Genomic DNA, 27,493 nt, shown 5'->3' with positions numbered 1-27,493 from the left:
ATTGCCAAAGCTGTAGCCCCCCCCCCCCCCCTCTCAACCCCCACCAACACAAACACACCAGTATTGTAGATGTGAACAAATTAAATCAAACTATTAACACACTTCTTCCAGTTCTGTACTTTGACGGTGGAATTCTGGCGAATCATGCTCTCCCACAGCGATGAGAATGTCACGGTCTACACTGCGACTGGCGATGTCTTTCACAACGTTGCCCGGGCTTAGCCTCCACGCATCTCCCCTGTTCAAGACAAACACACACTGAGCTTGAGAATGAATGCAACAATCTGTGAGAATGTGTGACCCTCCACCATGGAATGAGTCGCATGTCACCTTTGCATGATTTTCATATTTGTACATTTTCCTAAAGAGTTTTTTTATGCTCTATCCAGTGGTGAAAACCGTTTTAGAAAAGAGCGAAAACTGTTTGAGTTATAAGCCTGTGACAAAGGTGACCCTCACAATGTTACCAGACACTCCCCGGACTTATATTAAGCCTAGCGCAGAACCGCGCGAGGTGACATGCGACTCATTTCGTGGTGGAGGGTCACATATGTTTCCCCCGCAAGATGTAAGGTTCCTTGCCGCGACGAAAACTGAGAAGCATTAAATGAACACGCGTGAAACAAATAAAAGCGTTACTCTTACAAGTTATAAAAGTCAGTGTTTAAATATTTTCTTAACTGGACACAATCTGAATTCTTGAGTTGTTTCTTACACAAGGGCATGGAACATAGGCCTGGAAAAGTACTTATTTCTCAGAATAGCAGCTTTTAATGAAAAATCATAAATGTTGGCCAGTTCTTGAGCTTGCGAGCAGTTTAAAGTCTTATTGATTATCAGGACAGTAAATAAATATGTCTTCATGGCAAAAGGGAACGGAAAAACACAAACCGTAAAAGCGTTCTTGTTCTCTTTAAATCCACAGAGTACTTGAGAGGCAAGAGCTAGAGTGAGGTGAGATGGAGGGTACGTAAAAAACAAAAATTGTGAAAGCACCCTTGCTCTCTAGCTGTATAAATTCATCAAGTCAAGCAAAAGTTTCAGAAAGTGTATCGTCTAACGTTTGTAATTAACGTATCGTAAGCAATCTATCTGCTGTGGATCGTATTAATCTCACCGGCAAACAAAAAACCAACCCACCAACTGAAACACACACACAGACAGACACACACGCGCACACACACACACACACACACACACACACAACTGAAACACACACACACACACACACACACACACATACAGACCTGTTTACCCTAAACCCGAGGCAAGAGTACTTTCCAAAAAAGTTGAGTGTATTTTTCAAAAAGTTGGTGTACTTTGCAAGCAAAGCCATATATGGGCTAGGGAAAATGTACGCGTGGGTGCAAACGTGTTTGTGTAAGAATTGCATGTCTTGTGAACACCTTCAGAATTTAACTCCTTCCAATACAACAGGGATAAAACATTTACAATTGTATTTACCTGCCAGTTTGTAGCATTATAACCAGTGTCTTCCAAACAGATTGATAATGAAAAGATGAACTTGCCACCGACAGCTGCATCTGTTCAGTCTTCTCCCCTTTGGCTTTGCTCAAAAGTTAATCTTGTTCAAGTTGTCTTCATACTGTTAGTGTTACTCTCACAAAAGTGACACACACAAAATCAACAAAGGGAAACCGATAAAGATCTGCTGGTGGTTAAAATCCATTACAAGCTGATTTTTTCCACTGAGCCCCTTAGTCTAGTCAGGGTTCTTCAAGTTGTAGTATGCAGCGGTACTGAGTCTAGTCTAGTCAGGTTTCTTCGACAGCAAGTTGTAGTATGATGATTTCAGCTTGGTCAGCTGCACTGAGCTGTAGTTCCGCTCATGAGGTTCACCAGGCCTGCTCTTTACCACCAATAGGCTGTCAACAGTTTCAGCTGATAAGGAGGCCCTCTGGTTTGTTTTGTTCTTTGTGACACACGAGAAGATTCTCTCTGCAGTGTCGTTCGATGTCATATTTCCCGGCATGGGCAACGGAGAAATCCGATTTACAGTACTTGCAGTGTGCATGACTTTTTCCCAAAGAAGACTCTACAATTCCTGGCTCTTTCTTGTATTTCTCCAAGAAAATCTGCTGTTTCTGCTGTTTAGACTTGGTACAGTCATCCGAAACTGGCACATTTTTCCGCACGTGCCAACAACTGAACGAGGTTTCTACAGCTGAAGATTCGCTGTCATGGTTATCTCCCTTAGACCGAAACCGGTATCAGTTGTACCATCCCGTAATCAGCACTGGCCCACGATTGTCCAGACGTGCCAACAACTGAACGAGGTTTCCACAGCTGAAGATTCGCTGTCATGGTTATCTCCCTTAGACCGAAACCGGTATCAGTTGTACCATCCCGTAATCAGCACACCAACACCGGAAAACGTATTCTAGACTTTTTCTTATGCGTATTTTGTGCGTGTGTCGCGTATTATGCGTACTGATACAAATTTGGCGTACAAAATACGCCCAAATCGTACTGGTAAACAGGTCTGTATATATAATTTATATATACACACACACACACACACACACACGCACGCACGCACACACACATACACACGCACCCACCCAACCACACACACACACACACACACACACACACACACACACAGGTGCCTTACTCTGTTAATTTCAAAGCATCGTTCACTGAGGTTTTCACAAGGGGACGGAGGTCGTACACCCCACTCACTAGCACCGCACCTGAAACCAAGAAGCAACAGTCGAACAACTCTCACAGTTAAAGGCACCATCCTTCTCGTGATTTTGTTTGTTTGTTTGCTTTAACGCCCAGCCGACCACGAAGGGTGATATCAGGGCGGTGCTGCTTTGACATATAACGTGCGCCACACACAAGACAGAAGTCGCAGCACAGGCTTCATGTCTCACCCAGTCACATTATTCTGACACCGGACCAACCAGTCCTAGCACTAACCCCATAATGCGCGCCAGACGCCAGGCGGAGCAGCCACTAGACTGCCAATTTTAAAGTCTTAGGTATGACCCGGCCGGGGTTCGAACCCACGACCTCCCGATCACGGGGCGGACGCCTTACCACTAGGCCAACCGTTCCGGTCTCCTTCTCGTGAAAGCGATCATGTTCGCCGCCACAGTCACATATGTGTCCCGGCTTTCCCATGGAATAAGGCTAAGAGCATTCTTCTCACTTGGGCACCTTCCAAACCCAATAGCAGGGCTTTGTAGTAGAGGTTTTTTCTAACTTTATTTAGCAAATTGACATAAGCTTAGATGTCACTTAATCAAGAAATAACAACAAATGCCCCTGCTCTCTGCAGTGGAAGCAGCCAGGCTGTTACTTTTGGGGTTTTGCAGGATTTTCTTATCTTGTATACAAGCCGCCTACTGTGGTGAAGATGTTCGCTTACACGAGGAGGAATGGTTCGTTAAAACAACAGGATCTACTCCTCAGGTGTTTGTTACTGGCACAAGGAAATGGTCCGCTAGGTGGGTAGCCAAAAGAAGAGACAATTTCAGACTATGCGCCACTTTGATTATTCAGATCAGTGAAACGTTTACTTGATCTGACGCCATCAGAATAATCACAAGACTAACATCTTCTATGTACATGTGACGAAGATGACAAAACATCGATTACGAAGCATTTAAAAACTGTATTACAGTATATTTGAGCAAAATGTTTTGTCAACATACTGTTGTATCTGCAATGAAAGGGCACCCTTGGGATTAGCCAAAAGTGTCCCAAAATTGAACATGTACTTTTCCCCATAAATACTTCAGTCACGTTTATAGGCGAAAGACATTTGTCCCTTGCTGGGAGGTTCCTCTCGTCAGAGGGAACTGACATCGTAAGTACATCTCTATAATTATCAAACGTGTGACGGGGCGGGGATGTAGCTCAGTCGGTAGCGCGCTGGATTTGTATCCAGTTGGCCGCTGTCAGCGTGAGTTCGTCCCCACGTTCGGCGAGAGATTTATTTCTCAGAGTCAACTTTGTGTGCAGACTCTCCTCGGTGTCCGAACACCCCCGTGTGTACACGCAAGCACAAGACCAAGTGCGCACGAAAAAGATCCTGTAATCCATGTCAGAGTTCGGTGGGTTATAAAAACACGAAAATACCCAGCATGCTTCCTCCGAAAACGGCATATGGCTGCCTAAATGGCGGGGTAAAAAACGGTCACACATGTAAAATTCCACTCGTGCAAAAAACACTAGTGTACGTGGGAGTTTCAGCCCACGAGCGCAGAAGAAGAAGAAGAAACGTGTGTGATTGCGTTTGTACCCTTTATTAGCTCGCCGTCATCTTGACAATCCGTGAGCATCATGGCCGCCAGGTGAGCTCCTGCAGAGTGACCGCATAGGTAAACACCACTGTGGGAAAGAAAGAAATGTGTAGATCAATGGTTGCCACTAAGCATGTGCGTGTGTGTGCGACGGTGTGCATGTGTGTGTGTGTGTATGTGTGTGTGTGTGTGTGTGTGTGTGTGTGTGAGTGTGTGTGTGTGTGTGTGAGAAGGTTTGAAGGTTTGACCCTCTGAGACCATTCTGATAATCCTCGCTCCACGGCTATCGCCAGTTGTCTCTCTGACCGGACGCGACAGTCCTACGCGAATCTATCAAAACCAGAATACAGAGTGATCTCCCATATGTTGTTCACGAGCAGTGTTCGCGAGACGAAAATGATTGCAGATTGGCCATAAGGTCAAAACAAGTCGACACTGATTTTGGGACTGCTGCCGGAAGGAGACCGTAATATATGGTTGCATCACTGTCAAAAAAATCGTCTGCTCCAGCGAGCACCGAAAGCAAACGGTTGATTATCACGTGACACTTATGCCACATTTAGAGTTGTTTGCACAGTAAATACATCCGCGAAAAATAGCTCGCTTGAAACTGTCTAAAATAAAAATTCCTCTGTAATTTAAAAATTACAAAACACCATGAAAAATCATTATCGACGATCGCGAATCTGCTTACATCCATAACACATTACAAAAAGCTCTAAATATGTAAAAAAATAAATAAAAAAAAAATCGGTTTCCTTGCCAGACAAGGAAACTCAAGGCATCCTGTCAGGGAGAGAATGAGCCGAACTCATTTTGACCTGAGGTCAGGATGCCTCTGAGACCTGATCTAGTACAAATAACTCTTTCTTTTCTCTGTACCTAGCTTGGCGTTTCTTGGCCAACTCGATGATGAAGCACACTGCTTTCTTCACCTCCGACACAATTTCATCCAATGAAACTGGAAAAGATCATGAAGGAAAAAATAAGGTCTCATGCGCATCTTTAGTCTATCAATGATAGACATGCATAAAAACAATCCAGACCATAACTGAATTAAGTAACAACAAACACAGTAACAATGTTCTTGTAATTATCAATGGCATGGTTAAAGTGTAAAGAAAAGGCTAGAGTTTAAACAAAAAAGAAGTTTATCGAGAAAGCAATACACAGTACGTCAATTAATTGATGTTTCATTAACCTGAACACACTAAAGTTTATGTCTCACACAATACTTAATTTATTCAAATAGTTTCCCGTTCGTTGCTATTAGTATTCTTCAATTGTCAAAGCTCCGCCCATCCTTGATTATTAGCCTACAAAATATGTGTTTTGCAACAAAAAATAATGATAGACCGTCTGACTCAGCTCATAGCCAATAGGAATAACAGTGACTTCTCAAAATCTCCATTTTACCCTTCCTATTCGCCAATCAGAATGTGTGTTCTAAAGCAAAAATAGCTCCAAACCATCAGGACACAGCTCATAGCCAATAGGAATGACCAAGACTTCTTCATAAACTCCATTTACCCTTCCTATTCGCCAATCAGAATGTGTGTTCTATAGAAAAAATAGCTCCAAACCATCAGGACACAGCTCATAGCCAATCGGAATGACTGTTGCTCCTGCTGCTGCTAGGGGTTGGGCCAGGAACCCTGCGTTTTCACGACTGCAACCACAACAGAAGAGGGAAACTCAATTAACTTATTCAGCAAAACTGTACCCTCTCTTTCTCTCTCTCTTTCTCTCTCTCTCTCTCTCTCTCTCTCTCTCTCTCTCTCTCTCTCTCTCTCTCTCTCTCTCTCTCTCTCTCTCTCTCTCTCTCTCTCTCTCTCTCTCTCTCTCTCTCTCTCTCTCTCTCTCTCTCTCTCTCTCTCTCTCTCTCTCTCTCTCTCTCTCTCTCTCTCTCTCTCTCTCTCTCTCTCTCTCTCTCTCTCTCTCTCTCTCTCTCTCTCTCTCTCTCTCTCTCTCTCTCTCTCTCTCTCTCTCTCTCTCTCTCTCTCTCTCTCTCTCTCTCTCTCTCTCTCTCTCTCTCTCTCTCTCTCTCTCTCTCTCTCTCTCTCTCTCTCTGTCAAAACATTTAGATACACTTTGTAAAAATACTTCTAAAAAAATATATCAGTTATCAACAATTAAACACTTTCTAGACCTACGCACACGGAAACTGTTTTTTCAGGCATATATTCAATCAACTATTGATTATGCGTCCACAGTGTGGGACTCTGCAAGTGCAAACACTTTGAAACACTTGTGCTCTTTACATAGACGAGCTGTAAAATTAATTCTTTTAAAAAATGCATCTCTCTCTATGTCTGATTCATCTATAACAAAGGTGTAATGATGCATAGAATTATGTCAGGGAATGCACCTACATTCATTGCCTCAAATTTCAAACTGAATAATTCAATAAAACTAAACAAATTAATTACCCCAACCCCTAGAATTGACCTTTACAAATCAAGTCTTTCTTATTATGGCGCCTTATTGTGGAACTCCATTCCTGATTTAATTAAAATGCAATTCAGTGAAACTTCCTTCAAAGAAATGTATATGCTGTTTCTCTTGGAAACAAGTAAATAATTATGTGATAATAATACATCATTGCTTGATATTCATAATGCATTTTGAATGTTTTTTTTAACTGTTTGACATGTTAATTATATACATTGTATTGTAATTAACTTAACTTCTATTTCTTCTTGTTATTAATCGAGTTACCCTCAATGGGCGAGGGCCGGACGAAAAAAAGCATGTATATTTTGCTTATTCTGTTACCCTCGATAAGTAAATAAAGTTCAAAGTTCTCTCTCTCTCTCTCTCTCTCTCTCTCTCTCTCTCTCTCTCTCTCTCTCTCTCTCTCTCTCTCTCTCTCTCTCTCTCTCTCTCTCTCTCTCTCTCTCTCTCTCTCTCTCTCTCTCTCTCTCTCTCTCTCTCTCTCTCTCTCTCTCTCTCTCTCTCTCTCTCTTTTACAGAAAAAAACAAGTCGTGTAAGGCAAAATTACTACATTTAGTCAAGCTGTGGAACTCACAGAATGAAACTGAACGCACTGCATTTTTTCACAATGACCGTAGTCCGCCGCTCGTGCAAAAGGCAGTAAAATTAACGAGCCTGTTTAGCGCGGTAATGGTTTGCTGCATAGCACGCTTTTCTGTACCTCTCTTCGTTTAAACTTTCTGAGCGTGTTTTTAATCCAAACATATCATATCTATATGTTTTTGGAATCAGGAACCGACAAAATGACATTGTTTTATTAGCAAGCTCTTTGTGTTGGTTGCTTTATTGTTTAAGCTAAATTTAAGGTTTTATTTTGTTTGTTTAATAATTAAGTTTTTTATGTAATATGTTTTTTTATTTTATTTTCATAATGAGTTAGAGAACAGGTGTTCTTGATTTTCTTTTGTTCAGGTCTTTGGAAAATGCGAAAAGTGACTGGCATTTACTCATGCATTATTTTTGTTATTCCAACTTACTTTAGTTAGGGTTTTTTTTCTTTGAGAAGACGAAAGATGATTTCAGGATGCCAGTGACTGTTCTGAATTAAATTTTATTTTCAAGATTGGAATAAATGCAATGTCAACATTTTTGTCAGTTTATTTGTTGGTATTATATTATGACCACCTGAGATTTATAAGGTAGTATTTCTGAGCTCGATGCTTTGAATGTTGGGATTGCAAAAGTAATTTTGTGGAATAAGACATGGTTCTTTCCCTCTTTCTGTGACACCTCTTTATTTTCTTTTGTTGTTTAATAATATACATGAAACACGTTTGAATGATTGTCAGCACAGTATTCTCTAGGCTGCGTCTCTGGGCTTTGGGTATCTGTTACACTGTGAGAGATTAGTTGAATTTAATAGTCATCGCGCAATAGCGGACCTGCGCAATAGCGGACCCGCGCAATAGCGGACCCACGCAATAGCAGACCCGCGCAATAGCGGCCCAGGAGGGTCAAATTCTTGCTTTCAGAAGGCACATTCTTCGCCGACACATAACCGCTAAAGCACTCATGTCAAAGAAATGCCTACTTTTTGAAACTGTCTGAGCCCTTTAAAAAAAATGTGATGTCATAACAAACCATATCGGTTATATTACCAACTCCGTTAATTTGTGTGAGTGCAGATATGGCAGAACATTTTCACACAAAAAAGTACTGATGGTACACATGATATGCAGTGCGTCCCGGGGCCGCTCATTTTAGGTCAAGAGCGTCGCAGGACCCCCTCCATGACTGTGGAGTACGTTTTTTCGGCTTCTAGTGCGTTTTTGATGCAAGGACGCACAGTTTTGCTGACTAATAGACCGAATAATATGTATTTGAATGACTCACTTGACAACTTTCTCCTGCCAGTAGCCTCCATGAATGTACACAAAGATAGGCGAACCTGAAACCAAACCATATCTTACTATTGTAATCCTCACTGAAGTTTGTATTCAACCAGGTTCTGCCGTAATTACAATCGACCAGAAGCAGATAATGCGTTTTACAAGCTTGTGTAGGCTGTTGTAGCTGTGTAGGGGCCAGGGTGTCTGCCTTGACTACCAAGGTACTGATTTGTACTCCTTGAGCACATTGGCATGTTCCACAAAGACTTCGTTTGCGTAAACTTATGCACAGACATTTCAGTCTCAGATGACAAGATCCTCGAACCGGGGCCGCCATTGTCGTCCCTATACTTCAGATCCATCTTCACTGTTAAAGGCACATTCCTTCCCATGGAAGCGTTTGGCTCACTGTCTCAGATCTGGCCGCGGCCAGACTTTTACATTTGTTTGTTTGTTTGTTTGTTTGTTTGTTTATTTGTTTGTTTGCTTAACGCCCAGCCGACCACGAAGGGTCATATCAGGGCGGTGCTGCTTTGACATATAACGTGCGCCACACACAAGACAGAAGTCGCAGCACACGCTTCATGTCTCACCCAGTCACATTATTCTGACACCGGACCAACCAGTCCTAGCACTAACCCCATAATGCCAGACGCCAGGCGGAGCAGCCACTAGATTGCCAATTTTAAAGTCTTAGGTATGACCCGGCCGGGGTTCGAACCCACGACCTCCCGATCACGGGGCGGACGCCTTACCACTAGGCCAACCGTGCTGGTAGACTTTTACATGAGATCGATACCAAAAATCAGCAGCCTAGATGCTCAATCAATATTGTAAAAGCCACGAGTGGCCTTTTAAGCAAATGAATTCATTAAAAAAAATGTTCAATTATGCAAGGAAGCTGTCAGGATGTTGATTTTGGGAAAACGTGTGTTGCGGTCGATGGATGGTCCCATTTAAAAAATAAAACAAGTCGCGTAAGGCAAAAATACAACATTTAGTCAAGTAGCTGTCGAACTCACAGAATGAAACTGAACGCAATGCAACGCAGCAAGACCGTATACTCGTAGCATCGTCAGTCCACCGCTCACGGCATAGGCAGTGAAATTGACAAGAAGAGCGGGGTAGTAGTTGCGCTGGGAAGGATAGCACGCTTTTCTGTACCTCTCTTCGTTTTAACTTTCCGAGCGTGTTTTTAATCCAAACATATCATATCTATATGTTTTTGGAATCAGGAACCGACAAGGAATAAGATGAAAGTGTTTTTACATTGATGTGGAAAATTTAATTTTGATAATAATTTTTATATATTTAATTTTCAGAGCTTGTTTTTAATCCGAATATAACATATTTATATGTTTTTGGAATCAGCAAATGATGGAAAATAAGATAAACGTAAATTTGGATCGTTTTATAAAAAACATATTTTTTTTACAATTTTCAGATTTTTAATGACCAAAGTCATTAATTAATTTTTAAGCCACCACGCTGAAATGCAATACCGAAGTCCGGGCTTCGTCGAACATTACTTGACCAAAATTTCAACCAATTTGGTTGAAAAATGAGGGCGTGACAGTGCCGCCTCAACTTTCACGAAAAGCCGGATATGACGTCATCAAAGACATTTATCAAAAAAATGAAAAAAAAGTTCGGGGATTTCATACCCAGGAACTCTCATGTCAAATTTCATAAAGATCGGTCCAGTAGTTTAGTCTGAATCGCTCTACACACACAGACACACAGACAGACACACACACACACACACGCACATACACCACGACCCTCGTCTCAAATGTAAAAAAAACTTGCCAGATCTGACATTGAAGCGAACTGTATTCACGACAAGGACTTACTGTGGCTTTAAAGTTAATTGTCCTGACTGTCTTAGTCCCATCAATACCCTATGTTCCCTCACCTTTCTTCCCTGCTGAATTCTTCCGAGAGTAGACATCCAGCTTCTGTTTGTCTGTGCTGCCGTAACTGATGCCTGCTTTTACCTCCAGGCACCGTTTGGCTTCACTCGTGCCTGCGAAGATACACATGACATTAGATATCACTATCCTTCTCCTCGTGTGCCTGTGAAAATAATCATGACAGCAGATATCACTATCCTTCTCGTGTGCCTGTGAAAATAATCATGACAGCAGATATCACTATCCTTCTCCTCGTGTGTCTGTGAAAATAATCATGACAGCAGATATCACTATCCTTCTCCTCGTGTGTCTGTGAAAATAATCATGACAGCAGATATCACTATCCTTCTCGTGTGCCTGTGAAAATAATCATGACAGCAGATATCACTATCCTTCTCGTGTGCCTGTGAAAATAATCATGACAGCAGATATCACTAGTACTATCCTTCTCCTCGTGTCCCTGTGAAAATAATCATGACAGCAGATATCACTATCCTTCTCGTGTGCCTGTGAAAATAATCATGACAGCAGATATCACTATCCTTCTCGTGTGCCTGTGAAAATAATCATGACAGCAGATATCACTAGTACTATCCTTCTCCTCGTGTCCCTGTGAAAATAATCATGACAGCAGATATCACTATCCTTCTCGTGTGCCTGTGAAAATAATCATGACAGCAGATATCACTAGTACTATCCTTCTCCTCGTGTCCCTGTGAAAATAATCATGACAGCAGATATCACTATCCTTCTCGTGTGCCTGTGAAAATAATCATGACAGCAGATATCACTATCCTTCTCGTGTGCCTGTGAAAATAATCATGACAGCAGATATCACTAGTACTATCCTTCTCCTCGTGTCCCTGTGAAAATAATCATGACAGCAGATATCACTATCCTTCTCGTGTGCCTGTGAAAATAATCATGACAGCAGATATCACTATCCTTCTCGTGTGCCTGTGAAAATAATCATGACAGCAGATATCACTAGTACTATCCTTCTCCTCGTGTCCCTGTGAAAATAATCATGACAGCAGATATCACTATCCTTCTCGTGTGCCTGTGAAAATAATCATGACAGCAGATATCACTAGTACTATCCTTCTCCTCGTGTCCCTGTGAAAATAATCATGACAGCAGATATCACTATCCTTCTCGTGTGCCTGTGAAAATAATCATGACAGCAGATATCACTATCCTTCTCGTGTGCCTGTGAAAATAATCATGACAGCAGATATCACTAGTACTATCCTTCTCCTCGTGTCCCTGTGAAAATAATCATGACAGCAGATATCACTATCCTTCTCCTTGTGCGCCTGTGATAATAATCATGACAGCAGATATCACTATCCTTCTCCTCGTGTGCCTGTGAAAATAATCATGACAGCAGATATCACTAGTACTATCCTTCTCCTCGTGTCCCTGTGAAAATAATCATGACAGCAGATATCACTATCCTTCTCGTGTCCCTGTGAAAATAATCATTACAGCAGATATCACTATCCTTCTCGTGTCCCTGTGAAAATAATCATGACAGCAGATATCACTATCCTTCTCCTCGTGTGCCTGTGAAAATAATCATGACAGCAGATATCACTGTCCTTCACCTCATGTCCCTGTGAAAATAATCATGACAGCAGATATCACTGTCCTTCACCTCATGTCCCTGTGAAAATAATCATGACAGCAGATATCACTATCCTTCTCCTCGTGTGCCTGTGAAAATAATCATGACAGCAGATATCACTATCCTTCTCGTGTCCCTGTGAAAATAATCATGACAGCAGATATCACTATCCTTCTCGTGTCCCTGTGAAAATAATCATGACAGCAGATATCACTATCCTTCTCCTCGTGTCCCTGTGAAAATAATCATGACAGCAGATATCACTATCCTTCTCGTGTCCCTGTGAAAATAATCATTACAGCAGATATCACTATCCTTCTCGTGTCCCTGTGAAAATAATCATTACAGCAGATATCACTATCCTTCTCCTCGTGTCCCTGTGAAAATAATCATGACAGCAGATATCACTATCCTTCTCCTCGTGTGCCTGTGAAAATAATCATGACAGCAGATATCACTATCCTTCTCCTCGTGTGCCTGTGAAAATAATCATTACAGCAGATATCACTATCCTTCTCCTCGTGTCCCTGTGAAAATAATCATGACAGCAGATATCACTATCCTTCTCCTCGAGCGCCTGTGATAATAATCATGACAGCAGATATCACTATCCTTCACCTCGTGCGCCTGTGAAAATAATCATGACAGCAGATATCACTATCCTTCTCCTCGTGTGCCTGTGAAAATAATCATGACAGCAGATATCACTATCCTTCACCTCGTGCGCCTGTGAAAATAATCATGACAGCAGATATCACTATCCTTCTCCTCGAGCGCCTGTGAAAATAATCATGACAGCAGATATCACTATCCTTCTCCTCGTGTCCCTGTGAAAATAATCATGACAGCAGATATCACTATCCTTCTCCTCGAGCGCCTGTGATAATAATCATGACAGCAAATATCACTATCCTTCTCCTCGTGTGCCTGTGAAAATAATCATGACAGCAGATATCACTATCCTTCTCGTGTCCCTGTGAAAATAATCATGACAGCAGATATCACTATCCTTCTCGTGCGCCTGTGAAAATAATCATGACAGCAGATATCACTATCCTTCTCCTCGTGTCCCTGTGAAAATAATCATGACAGCAGATATCACTGTCCTTCACCTCATGTCCCTGTGAAAATAATCATGACAGCAGATATCACTGTCCTTCACCTCATGTCCCTGTGAAAATAATCATGACAGCAGATATCACTATCCTTCTCCTCGTGTGCCTGTGAAAATAATCATGACAGCAGATAGCACTATCCTTCTCCTCGTGTGCCTGTGATAATAATCATGACAGCAGATATCACTATCCTTCTCCTCGTGTCCCTGTGAAAATAATCATGACAGCAGATAGCACTGTCCTTCTCCTCGAGCGCCTGTGATAATAATCATTACAGCAAATATCACTATCCTTCTCCTCGTGCGCCTGTGAAAATAATCATGACAGCAGATAGCACTGTCCTTCTCTTCTTGTGTCCTCGAACCTGCGATGAAAAGACGCCATTAGGACCAGCAAAAAGTGTCCCTGAATAGCAAGCGGCCTGTCATGACAGGTATATTTGGTCACGACAACAGACATAGGTACAACAGAAACAGTCCTTTATGGGAGGTGACTTCTGCCTCATGGGAAACTATGTACGAATATCCTTCTCTTTTATTTGTATGACTCAATCGTATTTATCTTATTCAATGTTGTACCCATCCTCGTTTTTCCTTTATTTTTAGTTTAAATGGTGTCAAGACTGCGTTATAATCATGGTGCCGTTAAGAAAATACCAATTAAAGGCACACTCAGCTTCACGTAAACCATCAGTTTCTGGTCACAGACACTGTCAGGCTTTTACACACAGTACAAACACCCTTTCGTTTAAACACTCACCGCTTGAGAACATCCTAGGTGCCCTCCGTAAAGAGCGATCATTTTTCAAAGAATTTATTTTTGCGTGGCCAGCCGGATTGTCTAGTACCACAATCGGACGCCTCGTTTTGGCGCTAGAACTAACTTTTAAAATCTAAATAACAGCTTGTAACACAAACATTCTTAAATCGTAAAAGATTTCTTTTTTCATCAAGACAAGATCAGTACAACTCGAAGTTTTGAAAGTTTTAAAAGAAGGGTTGTGTTTCCCCAAGCGGACGCATTTTCTGCATAACGCTTAATTGCTTCTTTGAATCCAACCGCAGCCGATAAGTTCGTGCGACTCGCAGTCGTTTGTTGCATTTTAGATTCAGAGGTACACAATTACGTGCTATTGCAGATACAGCGAGTCGCATTGAAATCACAAACTAAATTGTGAAAAAAAGGAAAATGTGTGACATGGGTCCACGATTGCTCAGGGGTAAAATAAACCACGAAATCAGGTGTGTGGTTTACCCAAGCTAAATGGCCATTAAAACGAACTGTGTCATTTAATGCTGTTAAAAATGCTTTTGCAAGTGTGTTCCATATCAGGTTAGAACTGCTTTTTTCGTGAGAAGATTTAAATCGTTCTGTAAACATTTGAGGCAGACTGGGCCTTTAAAAGCCTGGCAGATGCTGCAAAACGGATTTAAAACATAAGTAACAGCAAACAAACAACCACACATGCGGACACATACAGAAGGAACCGAGGGATTCAAGAATGATAACTATGTACGCGCACAGCCAAACATCGAAATACACACACGCAGTCTCTCTCTTTCTTTCTCTCTCTCTCTCTCTCTCTCTCTCTTTATCCCTCCCTCTCTCCCCCCTCTCTCTCCGGCGTCATCCCCACACCCCTCGCTCGCTCTCACACACACACACACACACCAGAAGAAGTGCTAATACAAAACGCAGACTCTGGCGTCTTACCATCGCTCGTAACCTTGACATGGGATTCTAGAACTTGTTGTGGGCCCATTCGGTGTGACCATCGGCTGGGTGTGTAGTGGTACTCCAGCTCCTGCAAAACACACATGCATGCACATACATGCACGTACGAAAATACATGTATGCAAGCGCGCGCACGCACACACACACACACTCTTACATAAATTTGCACGCACGCACACACACGGGTTCGAATCCGGACCCGGTGTCACGAACTGAAAACTCTGCCTGAACAATCCTTCTCATTGCGGTCAATGCGCATACACTAACAGTGGGAGATTAATCAGGTCATGAACAACCTAACCCTAACCCATACCCTAACCCTAACCCATGGTTCGTTCAGTCAAAGGGTCGCATTTTTTAAGTCCAAGATTGGTGCATGCGCATTGACCGCAATGAGAATGATTGTTCAGCAGAGGTTTCAGTTCGTGACACCGGTACGGACACGGGTGAACTTTTTGTGCAGACTCAGACTGAGACGGAACCCATGTCCCACTGTCCGTGTAACCACTGTGGCATGTAAAAGACCTTGGTCCTTCTACTGGAAGTACAGGTGGCTCACGAGTACACCTCAAGTTAAGACACACACACTTGCATGGGTATAGCGCGACTGTTGCTGCTAGTAGTTTGGCCACCGTGGACCTGGATTTTCTGGGGATGGGGCAAAACATTATTGAATGTGAACGGATTAAATTGAATTACCTGCTTGGGAATGGAAGTCATGATTGAATCTCAGTCAACAGTTCCAGCAACTAAAAGGCAAAACACGTGTGATTGTCTCCTTTCCAGTCCAAAGTTGGTTATAGGCCGGCCTATGTCATGAAGGACTGAAAAAACAAAACAAAAACAAAACCAAGCAAATAAAAACAGCTTATTAGTATATTATGTCAAACAGAAATCCAAAACAGATAAATAGGCTACTGCTAACGTTCCAAAAATAAGAATCGAAAACGCAGAAGGTTAAAGTTTATGGAACGTTTAACCGACTCAGACACTGCACACACACACACACACACTCACACACACCGTATTAAATGTTAAGTTTGGACTGAAAACAAGCTCTAAAATCCGTATTATTATGCAAATTAGGTTCATTTGGCTTGTGTTACGCCTGGTACGGGCCAAGACAATGTGTAATCGCTATCTCCGAGTCGGCCGCCGGCGGTGGGGGGAAAATGCAATGTGTTCACTGATCATGATCGAGTCACGGTCATTCTGTGCTTCTGGCTGCTCGGCTTCGTCACAGCAACACAGGCACAGAAACAGAGATTGACTGAATGTATTGATTTCGATTTAAGCGACTTGTTCTTCCCTTGTTCCACTGTTGCTAAACTTGCACTGACGCTGATCAAAGGCACATGAAAAAGAATGAATGTGCGTCGTGTGAACATCGGAACAGTATTGTAGAGCAAAAGGAATCGCCACACGGTTGTTTCTGTGCCTGTGTTGCTGTGACGAAGTCGAGCAGCCAGAAGCACGAACAGACGTGCCAATGAATGATTTGCCTTACGTTATTACAGGCAGAGGCTTTGAAACCCAAAATGATGCATCTGACTGTGGCGCAGACGCTTTTTCTCTCTGTATTTGATACGTCAATGAATTATCGTCTGATTTATTGTTCATCTTGTTTCCCTGGTAGTGCCTCAAATCCCTGCTAGTGCCTCGCCCGCGTTCATGCAGAGAGCGATCGAACAGTGAGGGTAACTTGACCTTGGGCGACTGTTGTATGGTACATATTGTGACAGTGATAGCGATAGTTTCAAGATATGAAATGTGTGTGTGTGTGTGTGTGTGTGTGTGTGTGGGTGTCCTGAGAGAGAGAGAGAGAGAGACTCGGTTTCAGTTGGATATCCATTCCATACTCGCTCTTCATTCAAAACTGGTCCCTGAAATGAACAGTCTCAACAGAAAAACATCTTGAACCGATCGACCTACCGCTTCATTCAAATCACAGTGATGACAATTACTCTCTCTTCAGTCCCACCAGGCGCAAGTGCAAGTTGATTCAAGGCCCCTGTGGATCGCAGCGCACGGCAAACAAAGCCAGCCTGCGTCAGTTGAGCCCAGGGGAAAACAAGTATCCGTGTCGCTGCCTCACATTAAGACGTCAACACGGAGTATATGGAATCTTCAGTTTATTTTTCATACAGAGCCGTAAAAACTGGAATAAAGCACACGAAACGAGCATGAGTAAAAACAGTGATATCGAGTTATAAATAACATGCATTTACTGGAATAAAGCACACGAAACGAGCAGGAGTAAAAACAGTGATATCGAGTTATAAATAACATGCATTTACTGATTTAGATACGAGAGTTTATCACATTGTTTGTCATGTATCACACTGTTTATCGTATAGGTTCCGAGCGCGTGACGTCACACATTCCGCGGCAGCCATGTTGGGAAGCCGATGAACGTAAACACACGCTTCGCGCAGGCGATCAGTCAAAAATGGCTCCAGGCAAGCGTTGCTGTATGTTCCATTGCACGGTGTCGTCCCATAATTCTAAGGGAGAAAAGCTTGAACACGGAATACGGTTTTTCAGAATTCCGAAAGTTAAATCGCACGAAGGACCAAAAGTTGAAGATGTCACAAAGCGTAGAAGAAGAGCGTGGATTTCAGCGATCAGGCGAACAAACATCACTTTCGAGAGGAGTTCCTCAGCAATGCGCGTCTGCTCACAGCATTTTCACTCAGGTACGAACAGTTTTGCTTTTTTGTTCAATGACACTGTAACTATAATATTGTAATGTTGTTTTCTCATGTAAAGTTGCTCAGATGTGCACACCGAACCACTCGTCACCTACTGACTTAGGTACTGATGTGCACAATGTGACAGACCAGATTGTCATGTCAGTGCAAGGAGTAACAACTGACACAGTGACAGTAAATAAATGCCTTTACTGAAGTGCAGTACAGGAATCAGTTTCAGACTATGTACAGAGAGGACTTCAGAAATTTGGAGACTTTCTAAATTGTAAATACTTTCATTATTCATTAGAATGAAATTAGATACAGATTTAATCTACATGTAGTTTATTTTCTGTTTTGCAGGTAAGCCATCATACGAGATGATGGAAACTGACCCCGACTGGGCACCTTCACTCCTTCTTGGACACAGCGAGATGAAGACCACCGACACAGGGCGTCATGGGCGACAGAAGAACAGAGCCGCAACAAAACAGCTGCTACAGGAGGCCACTGAAGCTGTCATGATAGACAACGGAGAAGCAGAAGGTGGTGACGTGCATGCAGAAGATGATAGTCATCATGAAGAGATGGAAGATGGGGAAAACACCAGGCTGAGAGAGGAGGTAACTCAGTTAGAACATGAGCGAGACATGATGAGAGGAGAGATCAACAGACTGTTGGAAGAGAATAGAGAGCTCAAGAAAAAGTTAGCAAGCAGGGAGATCGTTGAAGAGTCGTTTCAAGGAGACAACGAGAAAGTACGTTTTTATACTGGTTTACCATTTTATGCGACTCTTCTAGTTCTGCTGAACTATCTGTCCCCTCATCTTCCTCAGGGGCGCTTGCTGTCACCTTTCCAGCTTCTGATTGTGGTATTTATGCGTCTGAAACTGCCTGTGTTGCATATTGCGTACTTGTTTGGCATCCACAGAACTACGATAGCCAGTGGGTTCAAGGATACTCTTTGTGTTATGTACACGCAGATGACACCATTTGTACCATGGCCAGGACGCGAGTGTTTGCGGGCGTGTATGCCACATCAGTTTGTGGAGACGTTTGGGAACAAAGTGGCTGTGATCATTGACTGTTTTGACAGATTTCTTTCATTTCCAAGGGTTGGGGGGGGGGGGGGAGTACAACGGATCGTCATATTACAGAGGAATGTGGCTTCCTGGACAAGCTATTGCCTGGTGACTTAGTTCTTGCGGACAGGGGGTTTGATATTAAGAGTGTCGGTTTGATGTGTGCCGAGGTAAAAATACCAGCATTTACTCGGGGGAAGTGTCAGATGGAAGCAAGGTCTATAGAAGAAACGAGGAAACTTGCGCACTTGCGCATCCATGTCGAGCGAGTCATTGGAAACCTTGGGGGGAAATACAGTATAATAACAGATACCATTCCAATTGACATGTTGCTTCCATGTGAGGGAGAAGATGTGACATTCTTGGACAAGATTGTGTTTGTCTGTTGCGCCTTGACCAACATGAGCCCAAGTGTGGTAAATCCCTAGGGTGAACTCTGCAGAGCATGAGGCAGCTCCAGGCAATGCAGACAAGAATGTCACGTCGTATGTTTCACCTGGAAGTGACGTGTCAGTTAGAATTGAACTCGAAGGCAGTGTAGTGAATGTAGACAAAACCATAGTATATAAGATACAAGAGTCGGCGATACATCTGTGTTGCTACCTTTATTTTAAAGCAAAGCTTTGAAGTTGTTGACAAATCTCATGGTAAATTAATCTTCCTGTGCGAGTCACTAATTATAAATTTGCATTTGTAAGCAAATGCAATTTGTAAACATTTGTGTGTGTATGTGTGCCGGTGTGTGAGTGTGTGGGAGGGGGTGTGTGGATGTGTGTGTATGGTTGCTAGTTTTAGTATAGTATTATGGTGTCTATTGTTTTAGTGTTTTAGTGTTATTGATGTGATCTTTATCAGTACCAATACTTACGACGCTACTCTTTAAATTTACTAATGCTCTTTATCTACTTGTTGAGATAGGTCTTTTATTTGTGGGGGGATTTTAGTGCTGGATTCGTTTATCATTTTGTTCTTATCGGTTCATCTCTCACTCTTTTATATTGTCATGAGCTTGTGCAATACCTGATGTATTAGTGAAGTGTAAGATTTGCTAAGGTGCTCCGTGTGTGAAATCTATAGTTTTACTCATCTGTTTTAATGTGGCCTAGTTGATATGTGTATTCTTATGTAATGTGTATGTGTTGCGATCAGTTGTAGACAAATTTTCCGTATGGACATTAAAGTATATTGTATTCAGGGATCGCGTTTACGCACGATTTTTGCGTATTTGACGCATTTTAAAAGTCGCTGACGCGGTTTTTTCGCCGCGCCGCATAAGCCATACGCAAAAATATTGTAACTTTTTCTTGTCTTCACGCAGCGCTTTTGCTCTGACTTAATAATCACCCGATCCTGAAACTGACTATAGGGCTCGAGAAGTGACGACACACATGAAATCTGCGCATCAAAACTAAAGTCTGTTTCTTTTTGCATTGAAGTATCGCAAACGAACGTAACGAGGGTATTACCAGATAATGTCTTGTCGGATAATGAAACAGACATTAGCTGCTCTCCCATCTCGCGCTTCCAAAAGGCGGAAAGTGTGTCTAGTCGTATTAGAGCGGGAAACAAACTCGCAAGGCCCGAAGGTTGGAGACAGCAGGGGTGTTATTCGACAGGCGTGCGCAGAGTTCGACAGGAAAACTCGCCGTATTTAGGTAAGGAGTGTCTTTAAGTCTTTCGTGCGTGTTTTGTTTGTGTCTGTACGTGTTTTCGTAGTACGCAAAAATATTGGCCCGTGACGCGGTTTTTTCGTTTCGTTGCGTATGACTTACGCGTTTTTTAAAAAGCTAGCGCGATCCCTGGTATTGTATTGTAAAACGGATTGATGTAAATAATACTAAGAATGAAAATAAATTTTGAAAGCTGATTTTCTGTTCATGTTGAAGAACTCTTAACTTGTGTGGATGTGTTGGTATCAGTGCAGCTGTGAATGACATTGTATATAGCTTTGTATGTGTGCATTTTCTTTTGAATGTTTTCATAACAGTTGAGAAGGCAGTACCGAAACGCAACACACAAGGCAGTCGCAGGCAGAAGTGGATGGATGGTGGCACGCTGACCTCAGTACGAACCAAGCACAAACTGTTCCGACGATGGCTACAGACGAAGAGTGGGGAGGACTACACGGCCTATGTAAGAGCAAGGAATCGGGCATCGGCAGACTGCAGGAGAGCAAAAAAGAAGCTGGAGAAAACTGTCGCAAAGAGCGCCAAGACCAACCCCAAGATGTTCTGGTCATACGTGAAGTCCAAGACCTCGACAAGATCGGGCGTGGGCGACCTAAAGAAAGAGGACGGAAATCGAGCCACAGTAGACCAGGACAAGGCAGAGCTGCTCAACACTTTTTTTCAGAGTGTATTCACCAATGAAGATGACGGCCCACTACCACAGCCTCCAACCTACAACTACGGAGAAGCACTCGTTGACTTCGACATCAAGGACGAGGAGGTGAAGAAGAAGCTCCAGGGTCTGAAGACGAACAAAGCGGGTGGACCGGATGACATCAGCCCCTTGGTACTCTCGACGGCTGCGGACTCACTAGCACACCCAGTAGCGGAACTCTTCCGTCGCTCTCTGGCAGCCGAACAAGTACCAGGCGACTGGAAACGAGCTACGGTGACTCCTATCTTTAAGAAAGGACGCCTGACCCCAGGCAACTACAGACCGGTGAGCCTGACCTGTATCCTGTGCAAAGTGATGGAGGGTCTAGTGAGGGAGAGAGTCATGCAGCACCTGGCAGAGAATAACCTTATCCACAAAGAGCAGCACGGTTTCGTCGCAGGCCGGTCATGCGTGACTCAACTCCTGGATGTGTTGGATGCCTGGACTGAGGTTCTTGACGCTGGCGGGAGTGTGGACATCATTTACACTGATTTTATGAAAGCGTTCGATTCGGTGCCTCACAAACGTCTGCTGTCGAAAGTTGCGGCCCACGGAATCCAAGGAAAGGTCCTAGGATGGGTGGAGTCATTCCTCACGGACAGAACCCAGTGCGTAGTGGTCAACGGAGCATCCTCACAGCAAGCTAAAGTCACTAGCGGCGTGCCGCAAGGCAGCGTTTGCGGGCCTCTACTTTTCGTCATCTACATCAACGACCTGCCGGAGGTGTGTTCCTGTCCTATCCGCCTATTCGCCGACGATACGAAGGTCTACACTCGCAGCGACACAGAGGGGGGGCCAGAGGCACTACAGCATGACCTGGACAGTCTACAACAGTGGTCGGACAACTGGCTGCTCCGCTTCCACCCAAAGAAGTGCCACGTCTTGAAGCTCGGCAACAAGAAGTCCGAGGCAAAGTACTTTATGAAGGGGAAGAGGGGAGGGGTGGATGTCAACATTGAGCTACAGGAGAGTGAGGTGGAGAAAGACTTGGGTGTGCACGTCGACAACAGACTGAGCTTCAAAGAACACGTCAGCATAGTCTCTGGAAAGGCCAACCAGATCGTGGGCGTCATCAGGAGAACTTTTGACTACCTGACGGAGGAAATGTTCATCCAACTATACAAGAGTCTGGTCCGACCCAAGTTGGAATACGGGCACTCAGTGTGGCAGCCACACCACAAGACGCTATGTGCTGAAGTGGAGAACGTGCAACGCAGAGCGACCAAACTCATTCCAGGTCTGAAAGACGAGCCCTACTGTGAGAGGCTGAAAGCTCTGAAACTTCCAAGCCTGGAACACCGTCGCCTGCGGGGCGACATGATAGATGCCTTCAAGTATGTGCACGGCATGTACGAAGCGGACAGACCCCACTTTGAGCCCATCAGCAGTAGAGACACTAGAGGCCACTCTCTGAAACTCGGCAAAGACCACTGTAGACTGAACGTACGAAGCAATTACTTCTCCCAGCGAGTAGTGAACACCTGGAACAGTTTGCCTGAAGAGGCAGTAACAGCGCCATTAGTCAACAGCTTTAAGACCAGGATAGACAATTTCTGGCGCCACAGTACTTCTATGTACAACCCTACCTGCCTCGTTTAGATTGTAGAATAGCCCGCCACGCATGCTACAGTCTAGTAATAGGACCTATGTAAAGGCTACACAGCCTACCTCATAGTAAACTTCAAGTTCAAGTTCAAGTTATAACATGCCACTGGTAAAAGTGGTATTCAAATGAATTACAAAAAAATCTTTGTAAAAAAAATGCATGCTTATAACCTGAGCACTATTGGGGTTTCTGAAAAACACACTTTTTTCCCAATTAAGCCAGAGGCAGGTTTTTATGAAAACAGACACAAACTGTACCACTTTCACACACAACAACAGTCACACCACACACACAAACCACACACGCTGTTTAAGTTTTACAAAAATGTATAACAAAAAAGGTAAATGCTGAAAGCAGTCAAATGTATTATTCTTCAGCAAATCAATCTTTAAAACAACAGCGTCAGATATGGTATAATTGACGAGAACAGCGGAATCAAAAGTGCACAAAGACGGAGAGAGTGACGCGAAGCAGGACAAAGGCGGAAGCTTCCCAAAATGGCGGACGCGTTCTGTTAGGGTTAGAAACGTGACGTCATCGCTCAGAGCCTATATTCTCCAAGTCGGACTGACGTCACAAGTAAACCGGAAACCACGTGACCTCCCTGACTACAGAGAGCGTGGTTGAAAGAAGCACACTCAGACTCAGACAAAATGTCGTACGACTATCAAGAAGGGTTGCCTGTTGAAGCCAGAACAAGGTATTTGGCTAAGCTGGAGTTGGTTGGAGTGGATATGTGTCCTTTTAAGGAACCAGCCGACGCATGGACAAACAATCCCAAACAATGGCCGACGTTGGAATACCACGATGTGTACAACTATTTGATCAAAAATCAGTTCGTTCTACACAGGCGCAAGCAAACGAAAGAAAATTAACATGTGAAGGTTACGGTTTCGAAGTGGCAGCGGCGAATAAGGAACTTTTTTGAAAGGTAAAAAAAAAAGAAGGGGGGGGGGGGGGGGGGGGAGGGGGAAATAAGTAAAAACAGGAAAGCAAAAAAAGAGCAAAGAAAAAGGTCAACTTGAATGAAATTTTAAGCTTTCATCAAAGTTATGAAACTTCATTAATTGTGTAGGGCCTAGATGTTTGGCCGTTTGAATGTGTCAGTGATGTGTAATGACAGTGGCAAAACAGTTGATATATAATTCACTTTTTTCTTCAGTTCTCAACGAAAAGTAAACAAATAAGCAGAACTTGAGTACAGTGATTTTTTTTTCGGGCAGCACTCACACAAACATGCGATTGGCTTGGTGACGGTGAGTGGGTTGAGTCATAGATGTGTAAGGGATATCTATGGTTGAGTGCAGAGGGTAGGAATAGGGGGTTCCTAAGCCTTCTTATATCGAAATGTAATCAGGGTTAGAAATTCCTTGTCAGACCTGAAAGTGGCGAGTATTTTACTCGCCATGGCGAGTAGAAACATGTAACTGGCGAGTAGAAATGTTCATCTACTTGCCAAATGCGAGTAAAGTTGCTGAAAAAAATTGTTGGTTTGGCAAATAAAGTTTGCTCTCTGGCTAGTACATTTTCAGAATCACTAGCCAAAGGCGAGTTCACTATTTGTGGGACTTTCAGGGCTGCTTGCCAAATCAATGAAGCCAGTTGAAAGATTCATTATTTCAATTGACCCCTTATAATAAAAAAGAAAAAGAAAAAGAAAGTTTACAGAAATAACAACAAAGCACAGTTAGTTCAAATATGGTGTGGTTGTCAACATCTTCACCTTTATACAATTCCACAAAAGAACAAACAAACTTATACACTGGGCATTCAAAATTCATTAATACAACGTTTAACAAACTTAACTTAGTTAAGAATCAACTTTCATTAACCCAAGAAAACAACTTGTCAAACGTCAACACACCAGGCAACGTCGAGCCAAGCAGCAGTTCTCAGCGGAATTCCACAGGGCAGCGTTTTGGGGCCGGTTCTATTTACAGTGTTTATTAATGATTTACCAGATGTGGTTAGTGGTATAGTGAAGATATTTGCGGATGATACAAAGCTGTACAATAAAGCAACAAACAGTTCAGTCATGCAAAAAGACATACACTTACTTCAGGATTGGACAAATAAATGGAAATTATTTTTTAATGTTTCAAAGTGCAATGTTCTGCATTCTGGTAAAAAGAATCCCAAATATGACTACGTGATGACTGTCAATGATGCTATTGAAAAAATAAATGAATGTGATGAGGAAAAGGACATCGGTGTTGTTTTCGACAGCAATTTGTCATTCGACCCGCATATTCGAGGAGTTGTGTCAAAAGCTAATCAGAGGATTGGCATTATCAAACGAACGTTCTCATTTCTTGACAAGGACACCTTCTTAAAGCTATACAAAGCCTTTGTGAGACCACTGGTGGAATATGCAAATGTGGTGTGGAGCCCATTCCTCAAGAGACATGCAGTCTCAGACAATTGAGAGGGTGCAGCGTCGAGCAACTAAAATTCTAAAGGAGTGCCGTGATAAGTCTTACGCGGACAGACTCAAATACTTAGACCTCCACTCTCTCAAGGGAAGGAGGACAAGGGGTGACCTAATACAAACATATAGAATTATAAATGGGGTGGATGATATTGACATGCACAAAATATTCACATTCAAGCAGACAGACAACACCAGAAACAGCCAGGGACAAATCTTTGTTCAACACTGTAAGACTAACAAGCGCAAGTTTTCGTTTTCTCATAGAGTTGCTAACAATTGGAATGCACTACCCGCTAACATAAAATTCGCACCCACAGTAGACGCCTTCAAAAACTTCTTGGACAATTCTCCAAAATTTCTTACGACTTTGATTGAAAGCATTAGATTTAGGCATGCAAAGTATCTGACAAAGAAGGGGCACCAATAAGGCCTCGCGGCCTTCGGCTAACAAATATAGCCGCCCCTACATACTACTACTACTACCAGTTGTGGATTTAAAATAATATGATTTTAGTTATTGTTCGTGTAGTTCTGAAACAAACTCCCCCAAAACGTAAAATAAAAGAAAATGGAAGCACGCACTATGTATGCTCTCTCTCTGCACTGACAGTGTGACCACAACAAACTGAGTACATATGGCCATTGGCCGCCTCCTTTATTGAGGAGGTCGGTCCGATTGCTCTCTATGTGCTTTGTTTATTTTGGTTGCTAGCTGGTTGGTAGCGCATGTCTTGTTGGCAAGCCACTGTGTCTTGTTTCTTCAATGTTATTTGTTGTTCGTCTGGGCGTACAGTGTCACAGTTTTATTCTCTTCCTTTAATATTTTTTGGAACCAGGAGAATTTGTTGTATTTACTGTACATCCGGATACACAACAACTCTTCGGCATGTTGTTTCGTTCAACCACGTTAACATGGCCGCTGCGGTTGTCAATGAAATCACGTGGTTTGTTACCCGGATGTCCGACTTCGAGAATATATCACACTGTTTATCGGATATCACATTGACAAAATAAAATCAGTTTGTTGACCAAAGTAAAAGAAAACACTAAAATCAACCCAAGCTTGAAACACACGCCGCCATGCAAGCTTTACTCTGGTTTAGTTACACGCATACATTCAAAACGACCCATACATAATTCGTACCTCGTCTTCTCTCTAGATATGATGACAGCGAAGGTGAGACATGAATAGCCCAGCAAGGTAGTGCCTCTAGTCTGGCTGGCACGAACTGAACTCACGCTTACACGGCCTTCAAAACCGGCGCTGATAGAACCGAACAATTTACGTAACAAGTACATACATTTTATAGTTTAACATAAAACTAGTCTTTAAAAACAAAACCTTAACTAAGTTCATGTCCTCAATAATAACAATTAAAACCAAGATAAAGAATACTAAAGGCGGACTAATTTTCTCAGAGGATATACACAAGTGCAAACAGTCGCGGTCAAGCAAGGGGGAACTATCCGATAATTTCTTGACCAGAAGAAATGCGACGATTCTTTCCCTTATACCACTGGGTGTTCAGGGCCTAAATTGCGGCAGCAACACTCCGCTTTCCAGTTGGGTGCACTTTGAAGCAAAATGGTGCACCTGCACCCTGTGCACCCCCCCCCCCTCGTCCGCCCCTGTACAGTGGTACCTGCGGCGATGAAAGGACACCCTTGGGACCAGCCGAAAGTGTCCCTACATTCAGTGCAGGTGGCCTTTCATGACAGTCTGTATACTCAGTTTGGTAGAGATAGTATAAAAAGGGACAAGAGATCGAAGGTGTACTTTTAAGGGAGGTGTCCTCTCATGGGAGTGTCCACACATCGCAGGTACTGCTGTATGACATACAGATAATAATATCTTATCTCTTGGATGTGTCTGGTCGCACCGCGTCGAGCGAGGCATCGTGCCCTAATGCCTAATAGCCTTTACTATAATAATATGCGTGGGAAAGGGGGCATAGGGCAGGAAGCATTCAAATGAGACGCCAAGCGAGAGGTTGCTAAATCTCTACACGGCTACATCTTCAAGAACCGAACCGCCATGCAGTGTATTCGTCAAAAAACAACAACAAAACAACTCACCCCAGTCTCAGTTGTGCGCCGCGTATCACTGCGGACTGTGGATCCCCTCACACTGCGGCATAGAGGGAAATGAGAAAGCCGATGACCTGGCAAAATCCGGTGCAAGAAAAGAACAAGAAGACAACGCCGTGAGCCTTGCCGAGCTAAATACCATCACTAAAGCCCTGTTCCGAACCCCGGCTCAAAAAGACAGCCTTCACCTGCTCACAAGACCAGAGCAGGTTACCATCTTTAGGCTGC

The 27,493-nt window shown here is 43.1% G+C and overlaps 1 protein-coding gene and 1 long non-coding RNA gene across 2 annotated transcripts in view; one reads left to right on the top strand and one right to left on the bottom strand.

The window, feature by feature from the left end:
* LOC138949016 (kynurenine formamidase-like) overlaps positions 1–26,446 on the bottom strand; it is a gene marked incomplete in the record, with an annotated part of 28,319 nt that extends 1,873 nt beyond the window's left edge. The window contains 11 exon segments of the mRNA XM_070320711.1: positions 103–238; positions 2,636–2,714; positions 4,274–4,362; positions 5,157–5,235; positions 5,858–5,943; positions 8,602–8,656; positions 10,513–10,623; positions 14,966–15,056; positions 15,686–15,810; positions 16,919–17,144; positions 26,322–26,446. Of these exon segments, the coding sequence (XP_070176812.1) occupies positions 103–238; positions 2,636–2,714; positions 4,274–4,362; positions 5,157–5,235; positions 5,858–5,943; positions 8,602–8,656; positions 10,513–10,623; positions 14,966–15,056; positions 15,686–15,706 (747 nt within the window).
* On the top strand, positions 17,435–18,169 carry LOC138949017 (uncharacterized). The gene is made up of 2 exons (XR_011450144.1): positions 17,435–17,682; positions 18,040–18,169. It is a non-coding gene; the product is annotated as an uncharacterized lncRNA (long non-coding RNA).
* Positions 26,447–27,493: the final 1,047 nt, after the last annotated feature.

The sequence above is a fragment of the Littorina saxatilis genome, linkage group LG15 (genome assembly GCF_037325665.1).
Source record: "Littorina saxatilis isolate snail1 linkage group LG15, US_GU_Lsax_2.0, whole genome shotgun sequence".
NCBI lineage: Eukaryota > Metazoa > Mollusca > Gastropoda > Littorinimorpha > Littorinidae > Littorina > Littorina saxatilis.
The sequence above is the reverse complement of the archived record's forward strand: the minus strand, read 5'-3'. Positions and strand labels throughout refer to the sequence as shown.